Here is a 22,660-nt window from a genome sequence, read left to right on the forward strand (position 1 = left end):
GTACCGAGTATTTGTTTCGGATTAAATTACGTATTTTATATATTGTTGTTCCTTTGATGTTGCGGAAACTGAAACATGTTAGTTGTGAAGTAAGTTGCCGCTGCTTCCAATATTTTTCTCAAATCTGTTAGTTGTCAAGTAACTTGCCACTGCTTCCAAAATTAAACAAACTTTGTGTACATCTCCAAAACGCTTATTGTAGTCGTTTAGCATGCATCATTACAAGGCCTTATGTGAGTGGGGCTCACATTCTACATGCATTTCCACAAAGTCTATTGCCGAGCAGAGTTGCTTCTTCGCCTAGCGCTGGTTTGCTTTCCCCACTAGTGATAGGGAGCTGTCTGTCAACGCGAGGCGTAAACACGTTAATCCGCCATCGAGCGTCGGGTATTCCTTCCCCTCCCCGCTCATGCGCCACAATCTTTCTCTCGGCGTTGCGGATCGCGACTTGCATGCCCAGCGACGCCTAGCTTTGAAGTCCCGCGGCCGTGACAGGCACGCCGACCACGTGACCGTGAGAAGCTGTCAAAATCACGTGATCGATTGGAGAAGTGCAAACAGGAGATTCAACCATGCCGCGTTGCTAGTGTTGCCTTGATTGCGCAATGACTGTCAATCTGAATGGGAATCGAATAGTCTCCGATTGCCTTCCGTATAAGGCAGGAGTCAACATTCCGATGTATGCATTGTCAGCTGGGATCAGTGCATTTGTTTCCCAGACTCCGCGATGGTAGAAGCAATATGTTGGTCTACAAGGGAGGGATTTTCATAAGCTACTTTCAAGTGGCATCGTCTGCGTAATAATCAGAAATAATTGCTTTAGATCAGTGGGATGAAATGTTCAATATCAAACGAAACATTCAAATCACGTTTGTAAATCGAAAATAGAAACAAAAAATATATTATGTGTTATATTAAGGGGTGAACTTCTCAAAAAAGCATAACTACAGCAAAATGTGCAATATAAAGATTAAAAAACTACTGCGTTTTAAATATTACTGCTATTTAAAACGCACGTTTCTGAGTTGAACGAAATTTCCCGATGCAGTGCTGATAAAACTAATTACGTCTGTTCATCTCCTAAATAGGATTACTATTGCAAACTGTACAATACAATGATCTAAACACAACACTTTTGTTTCAAATATTACCGCGTATATTTAAACGCACTTCAGTAAGAACAAATATACCCGATGCAATGCTGGTAAAACTCATTACGTCTGTTTTTTTGCAAATCGCCTCAACCACATTCCCCCGACGCACCTTAAAGTAATAACCCATGTCACTCTTTGCCGCTAACAGTGTAGTTTTGACACAGTATACCCTATCACGAAAAGTAATTGGTAAAACTATCTTTTTGTGGTATAACTTAACCCCAACCTACACCACAAAATTCCAACACCCATGATGCTATAGCTATTTATGGTACTTTGGCTCAATAGTTGTATATGTGTATGCTTTATACAAATGAATTGCTTGTTTACAACTCACGAAATGTCAATATTAGTTTCACAATTCACGACAGGGACGTGTCTGGCTGCGACCGGCTCAGGGCTGTGATTGGTTGCCGTGCTCACGTGACCGATCACGTGTACTCGTACACGATTAAAATGATATTTGAGTGGGGTTTTGTTGTGTATATAGGCATTTGCGGTAAACTTGACCCACTTGAGTGAGTAATGAGGTGTGAAATATGACGGTGACCTTCTTGGGTGTTACTGTTCTGTGTCAAGACACCTAACACAATCGACGAACTATTTTCAAATCCTAAACTCTGCCCTTTCTGCTGTGTAAACTCATGATGAGCATTTTTACGACCGGGTCTATATTATCTAAACACTGTCAGTCAATGTGGCCAGAACGATATCAGGGATAGGTTTTAATGCATTATTTTGTTCTTTTGTGTATAATCAAAAAAATGGTAGCCATTTTTTTTATTTAAAACTTAGTAGCAATTTTTTAAAATTATTCCAATACATGTGTTCCAAATATTTCGTTTTTAACATTAAAAAGTGGGTTGTCGATACATTGGAGGGCTCAACTATCGTTGCCTTGAGTTTTATTATTGACGCATTTTGAATAATGTTTTTACCGGTTCAAATAACTTCATGCCAACTTTGAAAAGCGAAGATTTGAGAAACCTATATGTACCCCCAAACCCCAACTGCTACTGACAAAGTCAATTCAGTAAAAGCAGACACCAACCCAAAGCTGCGACAATATGAAACGCGATTTATTACCACCTGTATTATACCACTCCACTGATTTTTACGACAAGTCATCGTATCACCAGGTTGTTACGAAATGCAGATTTCTTTCCACACCGAAAAGATTACAAAACAACGCAGTGGCTTAAAAAATGAGGCACTTCCTTTGAGTACATGAGACGGGTACAGTAGTCACGCTATGGACGATATTTTTGTTTCGCCAAAAAATTCTGCCTTTCACGCTACTTTCGAGACCTCGTTTCCGTTCTGCTATTCGGGACACGACACGACATCAATTGATCTTGTCGTTTTGTTACGATCCATGATACATTCAACGGATGTTATGGGAACACAAGGTTGGAGTCCAACTTTGTTCGTTTTTTTGGTTTCGCCTTTCAAACTTTAATTGGATTTTTGCAACGTTTTGGACATGTGGTGGTTTTGTTGCTTCAGTGAGTTAAGATTTGATTGTAATTACTGAAATGATTAGGCGAAAAGCCTGGAAGTGTGGATGTATATATATGTCAATAAAATGATGTTAAGTTGTTTTGGCAACATTTTGTTTAAATCCAAAGACATAAGATTTACAACTTCTAAAATTCGAAAGAGTTGCATATGTATTCCTATGTGTTTCATGTTGTCCAATTTTGTGTCCGTAACCATTAACACACATAATTTTGGACATTGTTGCACATGGGCCTGAATGTCACCTATGGAGGGCATTAAATTCAAGCAACACCTAGCATTTTAAGTAACAAAGATTGGAAAACAAAACATCTAACATTAAAGCAACAAAGATTTAAAACATTCCTTCATCTTAGCAGCAGATTTGTCAGGATCACTTACATCCAGTCTCCTCACAAGACGTTTATCAATCACTATACAATCTTCGCTCCCTTGGAGTGGTTTCGAAATAAGCCTGTGTGGCGCTTCAGGGAGTTAATCCCGCGAAATACCGCACACCCTGGCTGTTTATGTACATTTGTCACCCGATGTGGGACATAAATCCTTGTTGGACGAACAAAACAGGAAAGGAGGGATCGAGCTTTTCGTCCGCCGTCAACTCCCTGCGAGATTACCGCCGACGTGTCTTCAAACACTCGAAGCTTCCACAACTGCATCAATATTTTCACAGCAAATAAGCAAACCGCATCACTGGTTAAAGAAAATCTAAGCTACACTACTGCACCTGCAGATTCTGCAAGCCAAGTCTGTTCAGGATTTTTTCAATAATTTCGCTGTACTTATTTAGCATTGCAGGTTTATGAAGGAAACCACTTTTGCTTTTCTGGAGTAAATCCAACCCGAGTTTCCGCTTTCCTATCATAGCTTAGCGTCACTTTGGCTCATGCCGGTTTAACCTACGATTCGTATGGCTCCGCATCGGTATTTGTGAATATTTCGCACCTGGAATTGTCTGTCCTGATGCGATAAACCGATTTTCGCAAATACGACTTTGTTGACGGTCTCTAAGGGTTCATAACAAAAAATATGTGGTGAAAATCAATTCCTTTCTATCAAGGGACTCTTGGTTGTCGATTGAGCATATCAATAGCAGTTTGTGATCTGTTGAAACCTGAAAAGTTAACAATATCAGCAGTGTCATCATATTTGTCAATCGTTTTAAGTGTGATAAGTTTGTCACGGTTTAGAATACTTCTCTTAAACATTGATAGACAGCTGGCGCAATAAACAAGTTTTGTACCTTACCAAAACATTTTGTTTTCGCTGAATATCTACACTTGAAATATTTGTGGGCTGTTTTTTGTCTTATAAAATTCGAGAATAAGATTTGGTCATCCAGGTTGTATAGCAATGTGTTTTAGGCCAATAGCAGTGAGCTTGCTGCTTCAGTTAAAATGCAATGATCTATTAGCTTGAAACATAAGTTTTTTTTACTTTGTGTATTAAAGTAAACGGGCTTGAAATTCGGTCCTAAACCGACCCGAACCATTTTTTGAAAAGCAAAGCCTGAATCAACCACGAAAGTCGGTAATAACTACGCCAAAGTCAGGCCAAGTAAAGCCCGTTTTATCGAATCTCAAGCCTGGACCCGTCTTGAAAACTTTGGAGTGATTTCATTTTTATGTGCAAGGAAACGATTTAAAAACATCCCCCATATTTAAGTTACATCCCAGTTCTGTTTTATTTCTTATGCCGGAATTGAAGTATTTTAGAAATATTTACCATTTGCGTTTTTTCTAGATCCCGAACCAACAGACCTCCTGGCATTGGCAGTCAGCGATACAACAAGCTATACAGATGGGGTGGAATTGGTAAACGTGGACGGTGTGCAAGGCTACAGGTAGGGAACTGGTATAAGTTTCTTTAAGTGGGTCAACCCTTGTATTTTATCCGCAAACAAGGTAATTTGAATATGTAGGTGATGACACATTAATTTATTAAATCTTGATATATACCAGTACCACACCCTCTTTAGCTGTTACCTTTTGTGGCTTGAACTAAATTTATATTTTTCTCCAACTTTCATTAAATTAATGCGATAACTTTGACATTGAATTAAGAATAATAATTTAGTGCAAATTAGGAATATTAATATTTAAATGGCAACAATTCGACGGAAGTACATTTGTAATTACTCACAAAAAATCTGAATATCAGCAAAAAATTGTTTCGATGCATTTGTCTATCTTCAGCTATTGAATATTTACAACTTGTTACCCCAGAATTGGTCCTTTTTTTCTGGGTTGTTGTTGTGAAAATTGGAAGGTGGTTTCACAAAAAATGAATCAAATCTAAATTTCAATTAGTGAGAGCACAATCAATTGAGAAATACTATTTTTATTGAAAGTGTGATGTTGCCACTAGAGTCAGAACTAATGTTGTCGTAAAAGGAAAACTCGGTTTGGTTACGACAAATTGCGGGCAACAATTACACGTTAATTTCCCGGTGACACGCGGCAAAGGATTTCCTCATTTACTGGGAGATAAACACTTTACAGGCCGCTCGTTAATCGCTGTTTTAAGCGGTCGGATTCGGAATCTGTGACCACGTAATTACTAAGAGGTCGAGATTGAACCGTTTTGTAACTGTTACGAACGCACGTTCTTAGTTTTCCGACCAGTTGCGTCACATGTGTTGTTCATTTCACGTTCATTACCCGGCTAATTAACGTTTTATATTTTTATGGTCAATTATGTCTTTGTCTAAACAGCATTTCCTTTGTATTGACTTAAACCGATATTTCCTTTTCAGAGTTAATTTGTGTGAGTTTATCTAATTCTCTTTTTTTTTGATTTAATTTTATGCTTCAGACCGACAACAGTAAAACTAAAGTAGTTTAAAGTGTTTCTTTATCAAATTTTTGTTATTGGTTTCTCTAAATTTCTTGGCCATAAAGTAACTACAAAATTAAAATAAAATACACCAGCGCAGATAAAACAGCTTTGTAAATATTTCAATTTACATGCGCAAAAATGAAACAAACAAATAATTATAAAACACAGCGATTTTCAGATTTGGACCTACGGCATTTTTAGCTGGCGTCGATAGTGACGAAATATTCGTTCATTGTAATCGATTTCCGCTCGAATTTTCTGTTGTCGTCAACTTCAATCATAAACTGGTTTCCACCTCAAACGAATTCGTCATGACTTTGTTAGCTCAGGTAAGCTGAATGTTTATGTGACAGACTCAAGCGAGCTATTGTTTGAAAATAAAATGCTTTGAACACAATAAAAAGTACAGTTAAATTACAACACGCCAAAACTTTTTGAGGAATATTAGATTAATGCAGATTTTTGGCTGTGGAAAAGTAGATTTTTCGTTTACATCTATATTTTCGTTATTACTTGCTTGTGTGTTGTAATCGATCAGTTTGATTAAATGGATCGAATTTATCTTAAGTTTATAGAGCTCTTCTGGCAAATGTAGTTTTTAAAATAGATTTGCCAGAAGAGCTCTATAAACTTGAAATTATGCCTGGCAGCAATAGCTTATATATCGAATTTATCTTACTTTTAACTTAGATTGGACTCCCAAAGGCATTGCTCGCGTATGTATATAAATATATTACATTCCGCTAAAACGACATTGATTTAATTTGTTGAAAGATCAATACCCTAAACACAAATAAAGACTTTAACCTACAAAAATTAACAAATGTTTTTCCATTTTTCTTCAAAAGGATAAAAGGACGATATTAGTTGCACTGCGCATTCGTTCCAAGCGCTTCTACTTGGACTACATGTCGCAAGGTGAAGTTCGCACAGTTAACGTCAAAGACGACAGATTCGCTGATGGCAACTGGCACACAGTGGTGGTCACAGTCAGTCGAAGAATGGCAAAGTTCACCATTGACTGTGCAGAACCCATTAAAAGGTAAGGGACAGTTTCATAGTTTTACTGGTGAAAAATCCAGCCTAAACGTTTTAGCCTCTGTATATTTTTTTCGAAACCTGTTTTACTCTCCAACAAGGCCAGTTTCATAGTTTTACTGGTGAAAAATCCAGCCTAAAAGTTTTAGCCTGTGTACATTTTTTGAAAGCTGTTTTTCTATCCAATAAACAGCTTAGATACTTTTGGTAGCTTTTTGCAGTAAAAAACACATTAAAGTGTTTCTGATACTTAAAAAAATCTTCGTCACCAAGGAATGTCCAAAAAATGGGTTTATCACAGTCACAACAATTGGGAGCAATTTCGACACAGGTTCGCAATAAACCTCTTGTACAAACTTTTACCCGCCCCCTTGAAATTGCTCAATTGTGTCAATTTTCACAATAGGGTATTACGTCATTGGTAACCTGTCGGAAAAAAAACTTTGCGGAATTTTCGGAATTGTCGCATGTCGCGTCGCTTGTCGCCGTTTATTGACGCGACAAAAGCGGTCGGTTCAGGTCGAAAGCAATTTTCCTGGATTTAACTTTTCCTACACGACACAAAGTAACGACTTGGCCTCGGCGTAATCGCATCAAATGAATCTGCATTGATATCTCGAGTGGCCACTTGGACACGACAATACTCTATTGTTACATCACTATTGGCGCAAGTTCTAAAGCCCCCAGTCCAGCGGTAAAGTGAAAAATTGCCCTGTGGTTATTGCGGGTCTGCATCTTTGCACGTATTTTCAATTACTTAAAGGATATGCGAGCATTTTAAAATCACATCGGTTGAAAGACTTCCATTGTTATATAACACATGTCATATTAAATATTATATTGCGCAGTTCGTGTCAAATGTTTTACATAGTATCTCTTAGGTACACAGTTTACGGTTTTAGGATTCTGACAAGAAATAAACAAACCAACAAATTTCTAAAAATATATTCTCTAATGCAGGGGTCGGCAACCTTTTTTTGCACTGCGCACCGTTTTTGAAACTAAAATTTTGTCGCGGACCGGTCTTCAAAAAACTACATATATTTAGCAATAAAAACGCCTAAATTAGTTTATCATCCCTGGGATACATGGGCAAAATGTTTTATAGCATTTAACCTGAAAATTATACGGCCCGGTAACGAACTCCTCGCGGACCGGCGGTTGCCGACCACTGCTCTAATGTGTCGAAATGTATTGTTTTTGCAAATACATCGGCTCGTTCGTGTTTTGTCAAAATCTATTAGATGTTTGAAAGTGGCTATAAAACGCTTTTTTAACATCCTGTGTAACATAGCGTTTTGACCAATCAAGCGACATGGAATTTATTGATAAAATTCTTTTTTCCGCTTATTATCAATTCTCGTACTTCACAATTCAGCCAACTGCATGCGTATCAAACACATTTATTCCGGGCGCAATACCACTTCGCATAAGGTATGTACACCCGGTCTCGCGAAGCCGTTTGGGGTAGGAGATGAACGACCTGCATGATGGAAATCGTTGCCCAACTTGATGTGTTGTTGTTTCCCATTCTGCAGCGCGCAACGCGAAAGACGTTGATTGTTCCACCCTATGAGGGTCTAGCCAGATCCGGCCCCCCCCCCGGGAAAACCTAATAAGCCAGGGTTAAATCCTTAATTCGCCGCAAAGCACGCATCGCTGATGCTGACATCGTGCCAAGGGGGCTCAAAGGCCCCTTTTGTCGACACCGATGTCTTCGACCTTCAACTTAGGATGTTACTTGGCAAATGCTCTTGTGTTGGGGTTTCGGGTTTGGCCTTGGTTTTTCACATTGGTGATGTGGTAATTGGCACGCGCATGCGCACAACTGTCAATGTTCGATAGAGCGGAACTACGCGCCAACACATGAAAATGTTTGCCTGCAAACTGTGTTTGAGTTCAGTAAACGCGATCTCTTAAAAACAAGCTTACGTCCAAATGCTTGTTAACGGAGTGGGCAGCAATTTGAGTGTGCACAAAATGTTTCTACTGTGACACCAGATATAAATGGTAAGTATTGAAAAATACAAGTTGAAACACTGGACCAAAAATCGTGTGCCGATTTCGACTTTTTTTGTACAAACGTTTTTGAGATCCGTGTTAGAGATAGAATCGGTTGAACGTTTACTGGACAAATTACCTTGCATAATTTCTTCCCTTACACCAGTGGTTCTCATACTTTTTAAACATGTGTGGTGGATAAGGATGCTTTTCATTACCAATAACAAAACTATAAGCTCAGAAACGTTGCTATGCACACCAGTATTTCGTCATGAATTCCTAAAACACTAGGGAATGTTTGCATTTTAAAATAGGGAATATTGCGCGGCACAGTTGGAAATCTCTCACGGCACACAGTTTGAGAATCACTGCCTTACACGATTATCCTAAAATTTTCACCTTATCCTCAGACCTGACCACATTTGAGGTCAAACATTGTGTTAACCCGACCATATACAGCTGGTCGAAATCCCATAAAGTCCCAGTGCAATTTTAACAAACACCGACCAATAAAACCCATTTCCGGAAGTAGTTTCTAATCCGACATGTTTTCCTTATGTTGTGTGATGTTAAACATAGACGCTCCCATATGACACACGCCAAATTACAGGGTCTGTGCGGCCTGATACAAAACATAGCGCCCTCAAATTTCCGCTTTGGAAACCCACGCGGGCCCTGTAAGTTGTTTTAGAGAACTGCCACCTGTGTGCCCGTCGTTTTGGATCCAAAGGTCACCGGAGACTTGCGTGCAATTCACACCATTTGTGGTTATAGTTTGATGTTTGTGGACACCGTGTCTTCACTACACCTGTAATTTTGATATGTTTGACTAGACCGTGGTCGTCGCAATGCTCGTTTACGTTGTTAGTTCAGTACAAACCAAATTATACACAAAATATATTCGTATACTACATTCTCCTATACTCAAAATTTTAATGTATACTACATTTTATTCCAAAACTCATCCCTCAATGTTCCACAATTTTGTGACCTTTATTCTAGTTCCAGTATAGATGTTTGGTAACCCGAATTCGGGCAAAATTGGCTATAACCAAACTTAATTTCAATACATTCACATCTGCTATAAACAAAACCAAAACCTCTATTCCCCAAACTCAAAACAGCGTATAAGAATTCATGAAAAATCGCATCAAAAATCGTGAGAACCCGAACCCATAGTGAACAGTAATCATTATTGACAGGTTGTTAATAACAGACAATATACCAAAAAAAAACATTATTTGCTTGTTGTCGATTTGGCACACCGGTGCACGTGACCGACCCAACCCAATCGAAAGAATTGGTTTCAATACAAAATCTGACTTGGAGCTATTTGGGGGACTGTTTACCCTTGCTCGTAACCCGCTGTGACAAAACAACATCTATGTCGCATGTCTATGCCACACAAGCACCACGATCGAAAAGCCGTTGGAATTCAATTCAGTGTCCTGCTTGGCGCTATTGAGATTTACTAATTTCTTGCACGGTACTGTAAGTTCGCTTGACATTCTTTAGAAAAAAATAATGGACATAGAATCACTTGTAACCAAAGTTAAAATAATGCGTTTGGTACTTCTGGATCGCTTCGTACCCCTTAGACCACCCGTAGTAAAATTAAACGACAATCAAATTTAGCACCTTTTGTAAATTTGCCAGATGCGCTTGGTCATCTGGTTTACTTGGTACATGTTTTGCTCCAAACCTGCTAGGTCTACCCTACCGTTGCAATTGGAAAAAATCCGAAAGAAGTCTTTATGAAATTAGCATCCGCTGTGCTTTTTGATGGACTATGTATTTTTTTGTTATCTGTTTAGTAACTGTTTGTTCAGGGAAAAGTTTCACAATGTTGTGACGTCCAACATCAAACGCGCTGATGTTCAAAGCCATCTTGCAACATAAATCCACGTTGTAACCTACACAAGAGATGTGTTGCATAATTCCGGTCCCATGACCGAAACGACACGTTCCCGGAAATTGCAATCAACTTGTCGGGGCATGTTTCCCTTTGGTTCTATTGCTTGTTTTAGGCTTAATTTAACACCAGAAATGGCCAGGTGACCGGAGAATCAGGTCAACGCCATTTTCTCCTGTTTTCCTGCATAAAGGTCGCTTAAATTTAGTTGACTGTGTGTGAAAAAAATGACTTTTACCCCGAAACGATCAGTTTGCAAATGGTTGATGTTTTGGGGTTTGTCAAACGAGGGGTTTTAGAGTTTATTCTTTGTTTTTAAATGCGTTTCTTAGTGCTGAGCAAACTGATCATTTTTTTGTCATTGGCATTACTTGTTTTGTTTTTGTCCAGTTTTTTGATGTTTCATTCAATTTTTGTACGCGGCTCAATTTAAAACTGCACGTGCCATTTCTCCGACTACATTTTATCTTTTTCGTACGCCCTTGCCCAACAAAAAGTTGACAACTTGTCATCCGTCTTCCACAGTCAGAAAGCTGTGTTAAAATTGAAAGAAAACTCGAGTCGCAACTCCGGCCTGTGCGATATTAAATTCTTGGACCCTGAACGGCGAGAGAGGCGGAAACGAGAGAAATCGCCGCGCGAGAAAAAGGGAAATTCGGTCATGGAAAAGTTAGCGTGGAAGGCACAACAATTTGCAGAGCGTGGCGCACAGGAAAGACTCGCTGTGGCGTGAGCGCAACAAACAACTCCGTTTGGAACGAAATCGAAACGCCGACTGTGCTTAAAAGGTCGACTAGGCACGAAGCAATTTCTGGCATTTTGTAAGATTACCTTTCCTCAGCAAGTCCCAGGCCATTGCATCATTAAACTGCAACTGCGTCTAAATATAACAGCCACCCGTTCAAACCCATGTTTATTCCTTGTCGAAGGGTTCACGCTCTTTTTGCGGCTTTTGTCCACTGTGGGAAACTTTGCTTACTTTCGCCCTTGCTCTTGACTTCTATAGGCTCGGCCGGCTAATCTTTCCCGTTAAGTCGGCTCTTGCTGAGGAGTAACGAACTTTGTGACCACAATTCGACGCAAATTACGTTGGCAAACCCAAGAAGGATCTTATTCCGGTTTGTTTTCGTCTGCAACTGTATTTTGTGTTTTGGTGCTGCCTGCAAAATGGGGTCAAACCCCTGTGTAGAATTACGTGGCGAAACTTGCAAACCAACATGTGACAGGTTCCAATCTTTCGTGCGTTGAAACGAACGTTTTTACGAGAAAAATAGCGGACAATTTAAACCTATTAAAGATTTTCGATTGGTAAAACGTTAAATTATTCGAAGGATTTTTCAAAATTAATTGAGTGGCCAGATTACAGTACATTACAGCTTATTTGCGTAAAACAAAATTGATGTCTTAATTTTGTTTCAAGTGTAAAGTAATACCCCAATAAATTCGTTGACCATAAAATGAAATGATAAGAATACGAAACTAAACCCAATTGTAGCATACTAAACAACTGTAAAAATACTCTTCTGCAAAACACAATTTAATTCAAAAAATTGCCCTTACCACGAGACCCGCATAGAGTTTGTTCAAACTCACAAAAACCAAGCATGTATTCAAATGTATGTATGGTTCATATGCTCCGGTCTTTTCAACCGTTTGATGCAGAGCGACCGGAACTGGGAAGGAAGCGCCCAGGATTACATCTTCTATCTGCACTCGCTATTCCAAAGTCTAAACTATACGAAATGGTGCGTGCCCATCTCCTCTCACGCCTGTTGTCATCAGACCAGCTTTCTTATGTCTCAGTTGGTCAGTTGGTTGAACTTAGGTATGGTTTCCGGCAAAAAATCCAAGGCCTGGAATTGGTTTTACCAACACAACGACGGCGTTTTGAGTCACATCCAAAGAATAATAGTGAATCACATAATCTTTAGCAAAAAGGATGGTTTATAATAAGTCAAAACAGTTTGGGTTCTTTATACGGCATGGGTACTGGGGATATGAGGGGCACTTATTTTGACATCGTTTGGATTTATTTAAAAGTCACCCAAAATCTGAAACATTGTTTGTGGCATAGTTAGACTGAATTGAAATTTGAAATTGTAGTCATAATTTGCAGCAACATGTTGGATTTTAGCAATCTTTCGCAGTTTGTTTTTAGTAGAAATCAAACATTTACACCAAATTTTATATATAAAGCCTGATTTAACGTATTTGTGGTTTGTGGGTTCGTACCGACTATCATAGGTCTGATCTATTGATTTTTATACTTACTATTTTAGATGCAGTCAATACACAATATAACCCTGTAACCTCACCCTAAATGACAAGGATTTTGTGCTTTGAAATAATCTCATGTTTACCAGCAAAACAACGTGGCAATATTTGGTGATAAGTCTATAAACCCTAGTCGTTAGACGACGGTCCCTGCGCAATCAAACAAACAGCTCCCCTGCATTCAAACCGTCGAGTGATGGACCCAACAAATGGGGGGAGGCTTGTTTCCCAGTCCTGCTTCATCAAAGGTGCCGCCGCCGCCGGATCTAGGCAACGCTCGGCCAAAAACAAACCAGCACCCCGGGTTAATACGTTGTAACCGCATTTTGAGCCGCGCCGGGTTCATTATATCCCGGTTACAATAGCGCTCATTAAATATTGACTACCGCGTTACGTCGAAAAGGGACACGCATAAATAGGAAACGGCGACTTGTTCTTCTGATCTTGCCGCTCCGACATCATGCGCATCCCCGCCTTATGTCGCCCTATTAAAATTCCCACAGCCTAGTCGCTCGTTATTGCTGCATCATCTATTTCAAGGCTTGCTGGAGCAAGACTTGGTGCATTGCATGGAATATATTGATGATAAAAAGTAAGGTTTCCTTTTACACAGACATTTGAAAATGAAAAATTTTACAAGTTTGCTCATACACTCTTTAAATATTTTTGCATAAATTTTAGAACGTTTTTCAAGACTAAGTTTTTGCCTTACTGGAGTAAGACTTGCATTGAAAATAATATGATGATGAAAAAATATGGTTTTGTTTCACAAAGACATTTGAAATGGAAAACTTTATAAGTTTATTCATACAATCGAATATTTTTGCTTAAACTTTAGAACGGTTTTCAAGACTAACTGACTTTTTTGCCTTTCCTGGAGCAAGACTTGCATTGAATTGATTATGATGTTGATAAAAAATAAGGCTTCCTCCCACAAAGACAATTAAAAATGCATAACATTGCTCATGCGATCGAATAATTTTGCACAAACTTTAATCGACTTTTTGCCTTTTCTACTGGAACAACCGAAAAAGTGTGTAATTTTGAATCGGTAGTTGGTGTGAGCCGTTCAATACTTGCGTTATGTAATGTGCACGAAACTGAAGTTTTGCACAATTCCACATTTATCATCTCTTTAATCATGACAGACATGTCCGAAACTTTCAGGGGGCAGTTTTAACGACATTTCGTGCTTTCATGTCAAGTTTTGCAGTTTAAGCGATTCTGAGGTTATAGGGTTATTAATTTTAAAAAGTTTGCCAACCGTCTGGAAACTCTGCACCAGGGAATAATATCCACTTAACGTTTCGTTTGTGAGGCGACATACCCCGTAAACTCCCGTTTTATATCACTTCATCGTTTACGAGAATTCGTTATTCCTCATCGTACGAAACTAAAATAAAACCAAAACGGTTGTTAAGTTTTATATCTAGATAGTCATATGACTTTCCGATTTTTTTCAAAACTTTCATTATCGTCTGTAAACAATTTTGTAGAATAACATGAAAAAAAATTTTTTTTTTAAAGATAATTTACAGATACAAGAATATGTATATATATTTTGAGTTCAGTAGGATAAATGACTTGATGTTTTTTAAATTTGGATCAATAAGCATAAGGTTCATTTTAGTTTTCATCCACCAAGCAACGAGCTCGGAAATTTAAGAATATTGGGCTTTCAAAATAATGTAGAGCTTTATTCAAACAGCAGAAACAACATGGCTGTAATAACCTCTAAATTCTAATTTTAAATAGCCTACAAAACGCAAGAATGTACCTACCACCCGTTGTATCTTTTTCGTCCTTCTTATGCCCTCCATAATCCGATTTCACCCATTTATACCCATCACATTATGTCATGATTAGGGCATTACCCTTGGCACTTCAGTGAACCGATCATACTCTTTCGAAATCACATCTGCAAGGGATAAGTTTCACTGCACGTGGGTACGTCCGTAATACAATTTACATTCCATCCCACAATTACGCACAAGCGACGCTGCTACTCTGCCCTAGTAATTAACCCCAGTCCTTCTTCCAGCAGTAGAGAAAGCTTAAGTCCTGAACTAGATGTTATCGCTGGTTAATGCTGGTTCTTGGGCAACCGCTGCTAACTGAGTGGTAACACGTGCGTCATGAAACTTGGGTTTACAGATGCTAAATTTTGTGGATATACTTTGCCACAATCCGGTCGTCCGGTCGTTTTTAGGTAAAACAGACAGACTTGATTTTGGTGGACTTACGATTTCAGGTTACTAAACCAATTTTGCTAGGATTTTGGCTCTTTTCTTCCTCTTTGAAACAGGTCCAAGAATGTTTTAGGAGAATACAAGCCAACGCTTGCGTGCAAAACATACTTTTCCTTCCAGAAACGGTTTCTGATTATAAAAACAGATTTCTTGCTCTTTCCGTTCTCATTTGTTGTCTTTCCTTATGTTGGTAAATATCCCGTGTGAAATGGCAAACACAATGGTGGCTTAACGGTCATTAATCACGCGTCAATGCTAAACAAACGTTTACCGAAATGCGTCTAAAATAACTCTTGCCGGCGCCATTGACTTAATTGCATCCCTAGCGCCACAGAAATCCACATGGCGCCACAAGCGACTTTGACATTACGCCGTGGCGCGTAAAAGTATCAAAATTCAAAAATATATCACTAGCGGGCGTTAACAACCTATTGTGACGTCACAATATCAGCCACGTGACCAATCTGCGTCACTCGGCCGCTCTGCGCTGCTTGGATACTTTTGTCACGCAGCATGCGCGGAATGTCTGTGAAGGGAAATTTGAGATTGTCCATCCGCCGGGCGAAAAGATCACAACGAAAGACAGGCGCGGCGGGTAGGCTTTGATGTGGACCCTGTTTATGTTACCCCCTTTCCCTCCTTTCCCCGGCTTCACTGCTCATCAGCTGTTCAGGCCACAATCGTGCGATTGAAGATTGCACGCAGAGAATGAATGTTGCAATGTTGTGAAGGAATGCCTTTTGCAAGAGTATGCAAACAATCTTTTTGGTGTGAACAAATTTGGCGTCCAGAAATACAAATCAAAATTGTTAAGTTGTAACTGCATTTTTTATGTGCTTAAACCGGGACAACTAAATAAAAAGGATGTTTTCAACATCAGCTTACCCCAAAACGTATACCTAAAATTGGTGTATAATTTTATATATTTTGCACGTTTTTGCTGTTTTAACTTCTTTACTATCTTCTTCATGCCTTCATTCCCAGTGTAAACTTTAATTCATCATGAATTTTGGGAAGTGAGTCGTTACACACAAATTCATTACAATGTGTTTACAAACCATATGCATATCTGGTTTTGATTCCACCACCCATGCCACACATTTGACAAACACCAACAGTTTTTCAACACAACAACCCGCTTGTTGATCCAACTCGCATTAACTCGTCATTCAACAAGCGCTCAAACGCATTGTCCAAAGGGCGATTTGGTTCACCGTTGGCGTTGACGCTTGCTCGGTAAATTTTACGCAAAATTTCGTTCTGGTATGAGATCAGTCATCGGTAGCTTTCGTGGCAATGAAGTTCCTTACTGTGGGATGTGTATAGGCGATGACGAAGGGGCTAATGAAGCTGCGTCGAAAGAGAAGGGCAAACAGCCATAACGTTCAATCCATCTAAGTCCGATTAGCTTTGTACCACGACTAAGACTTCCTCTAATGCCCCTTTTTCGGCGCAGGTGTTTAAAGAAGTGGTTTTTGGGTGCAGCGTTGTACTTTGAAATGCCTACAGGTCCTGGTTTGCTTTGTGGCTTTTTAGCAAGCTATTGTATGTTTGAGTAGGCTTACTTTGTATTTGCTTTGCACACTTTTGCGGCTATAACGGTAACCGAGATTTAAGAATTCTTCAAAAGGCTTTTAACTACAGTAGGGTTTTGTTAAATGTCATATAAAGCAAACCAATACTTGAATATTATATCTTGATGGATTGGTTGCTTGTTATACACAAAGATTTTAAAATACACGCGGCAACTTTTTATTCTGCTTTGAATTTAGGCGTTTAGGCGTTCATACATTGTTTTAGAAGCTTTTATGTGTGTATATTTGCCCTAGTGCGCCCCTTCTGACCATTGTGGCATACACGTTTGGATACAATAGACTTTCTGTCCAGAAACCACAAAACTTGCGGATCATTGCGACTTGATCTTGATAAATCCACAGCCTAAAACTCATGGAAACGACCGCATTGACATAAAAACACGTTTTAGCATGCTTTGTCGTTTTCTGTAGGGTAAGGGACTCGAAAATCGGCAACAGAATTGACACGTGACTGATACGCAATGATCTGTGACACCAATCTACGTCATGATCTTGCAGCGGGTCACTGGTACAATACTTAGGCTATTGAGAATCGAAGTTAACGATTTTTTGTGTTCGAGTTCTTTTTGTAACTTGATCATGATTGAGGCTGACGCTCTTGACCTTGATCCTTCGTAACAGGTGACGTCAGGGTTCTCACGTGACTAAACCTGCCCACTTATCACTCAATTTCGGACAAGATCAAAGTTAAAGCTGTTTCTCGCATAGCAGCCAATTGCTAAGCCTGACATTTGCCTGTTTGGCGCCTGGAAATGATTTAAATGTAGGAGCAAGTGCTGTCATGTTTATATAACTTGGGTAATATAAGTCAAAACGTAAATGTCATTGTCCATTCCGGGAAAACTATTGGCGCTATGCATGCTTTCGTAAAACTTTTAAGTTCAACTTTGATGATATCTTGGCTTAAATGGCGTGAGTTTGCGGACTCAGTTTGGTTCAAGATATTTCAAAACTTAGGATGTACAATGTGTACAATTGTACACAGATTCTGGTATCTTAGCTAAAGTACTCAAACCAAAGCAATAACCAGTATATCTTGGTACACAACAGGGTTAATGCTCATATATTTTAAGGAAGTAACTCTGCGTGCCCTGTACTATCCGTCATTTATTATGCAAATTTGGCGAACAGGTTCTTATGTTTTTTTTCTTTTGTTGCAGAGAATTGCTTGTTCCTTTCCCGAAGCGGATGAATATCAGAAACACCAGGATCTTTGTAGCAAGTCGACGGAAAAAGACGAAACAATTTACGGTAAGAGATTGATGCACTTCCAAACTGTTTTTGTATTTAACGTATCAACTTTAAACTCATATACCTTTGATAAACAGTACTTTTGTTGCATGGGTCAATCTATTGGAATGAGTCCTACACTTGAAGTGTATTTTTGTTATCTGATCTTTTGAATGGTAGATCCCAGAAGAAACGATTTTTTACTCACTAAAAGTTGCCCTTACCCTTTTTTACCTAAATTTTCTAAAAAAGGTAGGTTATGTAAAAAAGGTTTATGAAAGTTAAAGCTGCCAATTATTGCAAAACAAAAAGCCTATTATATACAAAAAAGTCTTAGCGCAAATTTGCACTTCAAAATAAATCCAAATCCTTTGGGAACTTCCAAACGGTTTCTCGTGCAAAGTAAGGCCCCATAATTGATAATGGCAAATCGTGTCGTCCACTTAAATCACACTTACTTACAACCAAATCGACAATTTTCCCAGATAGTTTGTCACCTCGCGAAATTCTACCCAAGCATCAATTGCTGTGCCCAATTAGTAACATGATTCTCAGTGAACCATTACATCGGAAAAAACACGCCATATCGCCACATTAGCGCGAAGACCACTTTGTCTTAACTTTTGTGACTCGCAATTATTGTCGCCAATATGAAGGCTGGAGTTTTCGTTTTAATGTAGTTTCAAGTGCCACGCCTATTACTAATCCTTACATCCTATTTTCGATTTTGTAGGGTCTTCTTCGTCAGTTGGTACTTTTCTCTGGATCAGATGCCACAACAAGGATCTGTCCCTCAACTAACCCTCCGTTTGGGGCGCCTGGAACGCCTGCAGGTTGGTCAAAAAATCATTTTTACCTATCTCTCAATTTGTCATTTTATTTGATAGAATAAAGGTGGAGCAGTTTTAATGTGCATATATTTACAGCTAAAAGCAAGATTAGCGATTTTCGGATCTACAAACAAAACGTTTATTTACAAACCCGTGCCTAATTTTTCATGCTCAAGTGATTGTGATTTTGTGATTCATCCTAGTTTATGAATTGTTTTAATAAATTTTTGATTAATTTGCAAAACCGTTTTGAAGTAATACTCGATTTGTCAACACGCTGCCTCGTTCAATCCGTTGCTACCTCGTAACTAAGTAAAGCAGCGGGTAGAAACGATCCAATTTTGAAGTGACACAAATACGTAATTATGATTTTTATTGAATCTAAGCATCTATTGCGCAAAATCGAATACTTGTAATGAAATAGTTAAAGTGAAATCACCGAAAGGTTTTAGCATTTAACGGTATTTTTATTTCTATCATGGTATTTTTGCGAGAATGTATTTTTAAGGGAAAAGTTGAAAAAATGGGACCTGTTTTGTACGTTTCCAAAACATAATTTAAACAACTAAAGCCCCATCTTCGGGCAACACAAAAGGTTTGGAAATGACCTTGTTTTATATCAGCCCCTTGAGACAAAGGCGGCTATGCCTTATCCAAACGGCTTATACAGTGGCATTATTGTTTTACATCGACCAAAAATTCAAAATTTGAAGCTCCTGTTTTCTGGACATTCACTGCAAATAACGACATGGCACACATTCAAGCCACGTAAACTATTTGCCCAAACCAAAGACAACCAAACACGCCGGGTTCAAAGTTCAAAACTCGACCAACTTTATTTACTCAGGCACAAAAACTCATAAACATACCTAGGTGTCAGACATATATTAAGATTTCCCACCCTTGGGTCAAAATTCGAAGAATCTTTGCTTTGTCTCATGACGTCCCTATGAATCATTAAGTCATCACACCTGGGTATGTTTATATTGTCTCCATTCTTTGCTGTATACCAATACTACAACACCTACTTTGAGTCAGGCTGTGTCGGCTTTTTGTCGTCAATGCCGTCAAATTTTAAGCTCAGCTGCTGTTTCTTTCTAAATGATTGATAGGATTAATGATTGAATTAAGTGTGACTAATATAGACAGCAAATAGTTGAATGTGAAGTTGGGTAACTTGTCTGAAAAGTGAAGAACACAAATTAATTGTTCGACGCACTAGGAAAACGTTGTTTAAACTTGGATGTGCAGTCTTGAATTATGAAACTCACACAGTATGGTATAATTTATATTTCTGTGAACGGGATTCGGGATTCATATCGTAATACACATATCAAACTGGTACCAAACTTGATCCACAACTATTTAGGTAAACTCTTTTCCAAATAAAATAACATTTTTTAAAAAGGCTGTAGAGACATCATAACACACCGTTTTGACCTGACAGGTCACATCAGTACAGCTTGTGACAATACATTGACCACATAGGCCATTGTAGCGACATTAAGTCACTTAAATCTGTTGGATGCAACAAAAACCAATACATTAGCCGTATAGGCTAGTGCAGCCATATTAATGCACTCAAGTATGTTGTGAGTAACAGCTAAACAGTCATGCCATACCCAATCTGTTCGATGCCACAACTAGGCATAAACTAATACTTTGTGTATAACATCGAGTTTATGCCATATACCCTCTTTTTGTGGTACACTTTACGACTTGTTACAAAATAATAGAAAAAAACACCCTACAATCGTTGCAAATTGCAAACGTTACTGTTTATTAATTTTGTAGGTCAAGGTGTGTTATTCGAATCGGATAAACAGAAGATCGATTGCTCCTTGGATCAACGCGGGACTTTAATGTACAAAGAAGACAAAAGCATGGAAGTCTGCACAGGAACAACATTCCAACAAGTGCGTGGAGGTGGGACACAGAATGGTGCAAATGAGATCGAAAACCTTGAAAGAAAGCAAAACTAAAAAACACATTATTTTAAATAAGGAAAAGGGGTTACGAAAATTTCTATTCCCAAAGGTTTTTGTGTTCATTTTTTTAATAAACTGAAAAGAGTGCTTTGCTGAAAGAACTTTACTGCTTTTAGAGCAAATTATTTTTCACAATTATTTGTTTTTGCTAGTTCTCGATGGAATTACAACTTTTCTACATTTAGAATAAAATTGTTTCCTGGTAAAGGAGGATTTCCGTTTAAAAAAGTGATCCATAAATATTGCCCGAATACGGTTTACAGCTGACTGCAAATCAGCTTTTAAACACCGCAAAAAATCTTCTTATTCTTCAACGTCAAAGTTTGTTTGATACGAATTCATTTCACAACAAACAGTAGTTAAGCCACAATACCCAACATACAGGCCCGGCATTATATAGACTTAATTCTATGGAGATTATTCGCAAATCTTCGTCACCACGGTATAAACTTTTCACGTAAACGCACCGATGACGTAATAACCCACCTTTCATGATAGTTTGGTCCTTCCGTTTGGCAAATATAGTACTGTTTTTGTTACGTCAGGTTACCCTTTTTTGCTGATTTGTAAGAAGTTTTGTACATTTAAAGATTGTGTTTTGGAATATTTTAATCTTGTGTTGTAACTGTTGAACTGACGCTTTTGCTTTACCATTTGAATCTAACTTTCTTTTTCCCTTTTCGATTTTTTTCCGTTTTAAATATTTTCATCTTGTAAAAATATCGTAGGCTATAATTCTTTTTCTGATTTCGACATGATTTTTATTTCCTAGCGATTTTTTCCGAAAAACTTGTTCAAATTTTTGAACCGATTTGTAAACTTTTTATTTTTGACAGGCAGGGAACGAATGGATTACGTCATCGACTATGACGACATAAACTTCGAGAATGCCACCGTCTCGATGGAGTGGTTTAAAATCGATGGGGTTGGGTTGTTTCTCGCAACGGCAGGTGGGGCAGGAGGTTCTTCCCAAATTATGAAATGGGACGGCACTCGGTTTAACCCTTTCCAAAATATTCCAATCAACAATGTAATGCACTGGAATTTCTTTCAAATTGGATATGACGTAAGTTGAAACCGAGCAAAAAATGCTCAATTAGGTTTCGAATAAGCTATAGTGCAAGTAGCTAACACTATGAATTAAATGAATTAATGTTCATTTTTTGTACAACAGACGGCGTACCGGCTTAAACTGTCTTTTCTCACCCTAACAAATGGTATCAAGCTATTGAGTAATATCATAATTTAGAAATGGACAGCGGTAAAGAGTATACACAAATAGACAGATAATAAGCCGACGATTTAAAACATTGAAATCCGTTTCAAATTCTCGCGTTTTAGGATCGATAGTGTGAAGGGCTAAATTGCTTTGTATAGTTTTAGCTTTCTTTAATTTGCAAAAAAAACTGCCTAAAAAGTCCATTTTGTTCAGAGCAAAAGGAGGAGTTTTGATTCCTAAGAATACCTGCTAATATTACATGGCAATTTTCCAGACGAACATGCATATTAGATGAATAATAATGGTCCAGTTTTGTATTGTACATTCAATGTTATAGTTTAAAACGTTTTTTTTATTTTAACGCTAAAAAATTACCCAAAGGTTTTCGAACAGTTTTTTGTTGTTTGTTGACTGTTGACTGTTTTATATTTACTGTGTATATAAACAAAATATAGGCCTACATGCGGGTGCCACCATTTTGTTTTGGGTAATTTTCATCGTGAGCCATCATTTACAGAACTACCTCGCAGCATCAGTCCTTTCATCCAACTGTATTATCTTCCGGTGGGCAAGGAGACGACGAAAGTTCGTTTTATCGCAAAGACTAGTAGTTGTGAATGCAAGAAATAGCGAATTCTTCTCTCAAGATGGCCGCCATTTCCTAGCTGTGGCCGACTACGGTAATTGTGTTTTATATACGGTAGTTTACATTAGAATAATGATTTTTGGTTGGTAGGTCGTTTATTTATCTTCTAATACGCAACTGTGGTGATTTATGGTAAAATTTTGGACCAATTGCCAATTTTTGCCTGACCAT

At 38.4% G+C, this 22,660-nt stretch overlaps 1 protein-coding gene across 2 annotated transcripts in view; it reads left to right on the plus strand.

Moving 5' to 3' along the window:
* Positions 1–22,660, plus strand: part of LOC145204299 (thrombospondin-type laminin G domain and EAR repeat-containing protein-like) — a 76,360-nt gene that overhangs the window by 47,252 nt on the left and 6,448 nt on the right. For both annotated transcript variants that reach the window (XM_080076791.1, XM_080076790.1), the window contains 8 exons: positions 4,413–4,512; positions 5,686–5,836; positions 6,356–6,549; positions 17,737–17,827; positions 18,540–18,639; positions 20,431–20,562; positions 21,461–21,690; positions 22,361–22,523. In XM_080076791.1, coding sequence (XP_079932917.1) covers positions 4,413–4,512; positions 5,686–5,836; positions 6,356–6,549; positions 17,737–17,827; positions 18,540–18,639; positions 20,431–20,562; positions 21,461–21,690; positions 22,361–22,523 — 1,161 coding nt within the window. The remainder of the gene's footprint in view (positions 1–4,412; positions 4,513–5,685; positions 5,837–6,355; positions 6,550–17,736; positions 17,828–18,539; positions 18,640–20,430; positions 20,563–21,460; positions 21,691–22,360; positions 22,524–22,660) is intronic.

This window comes from Phallusia mammillata, chromosome 8 (assembly GCF_965637545.1).
Source record: "Phallusia mammillata chromosome 8, kaPhaMamm4.hap1.1, whole genome shotgun sequence".
Taxonomy (NCBI): Eukaryota; Metazoa; Chordata; class Ascidiacea; order Phlebobranchia; family Ascidiidae; genus Phallusia; species Phallusia mammillata.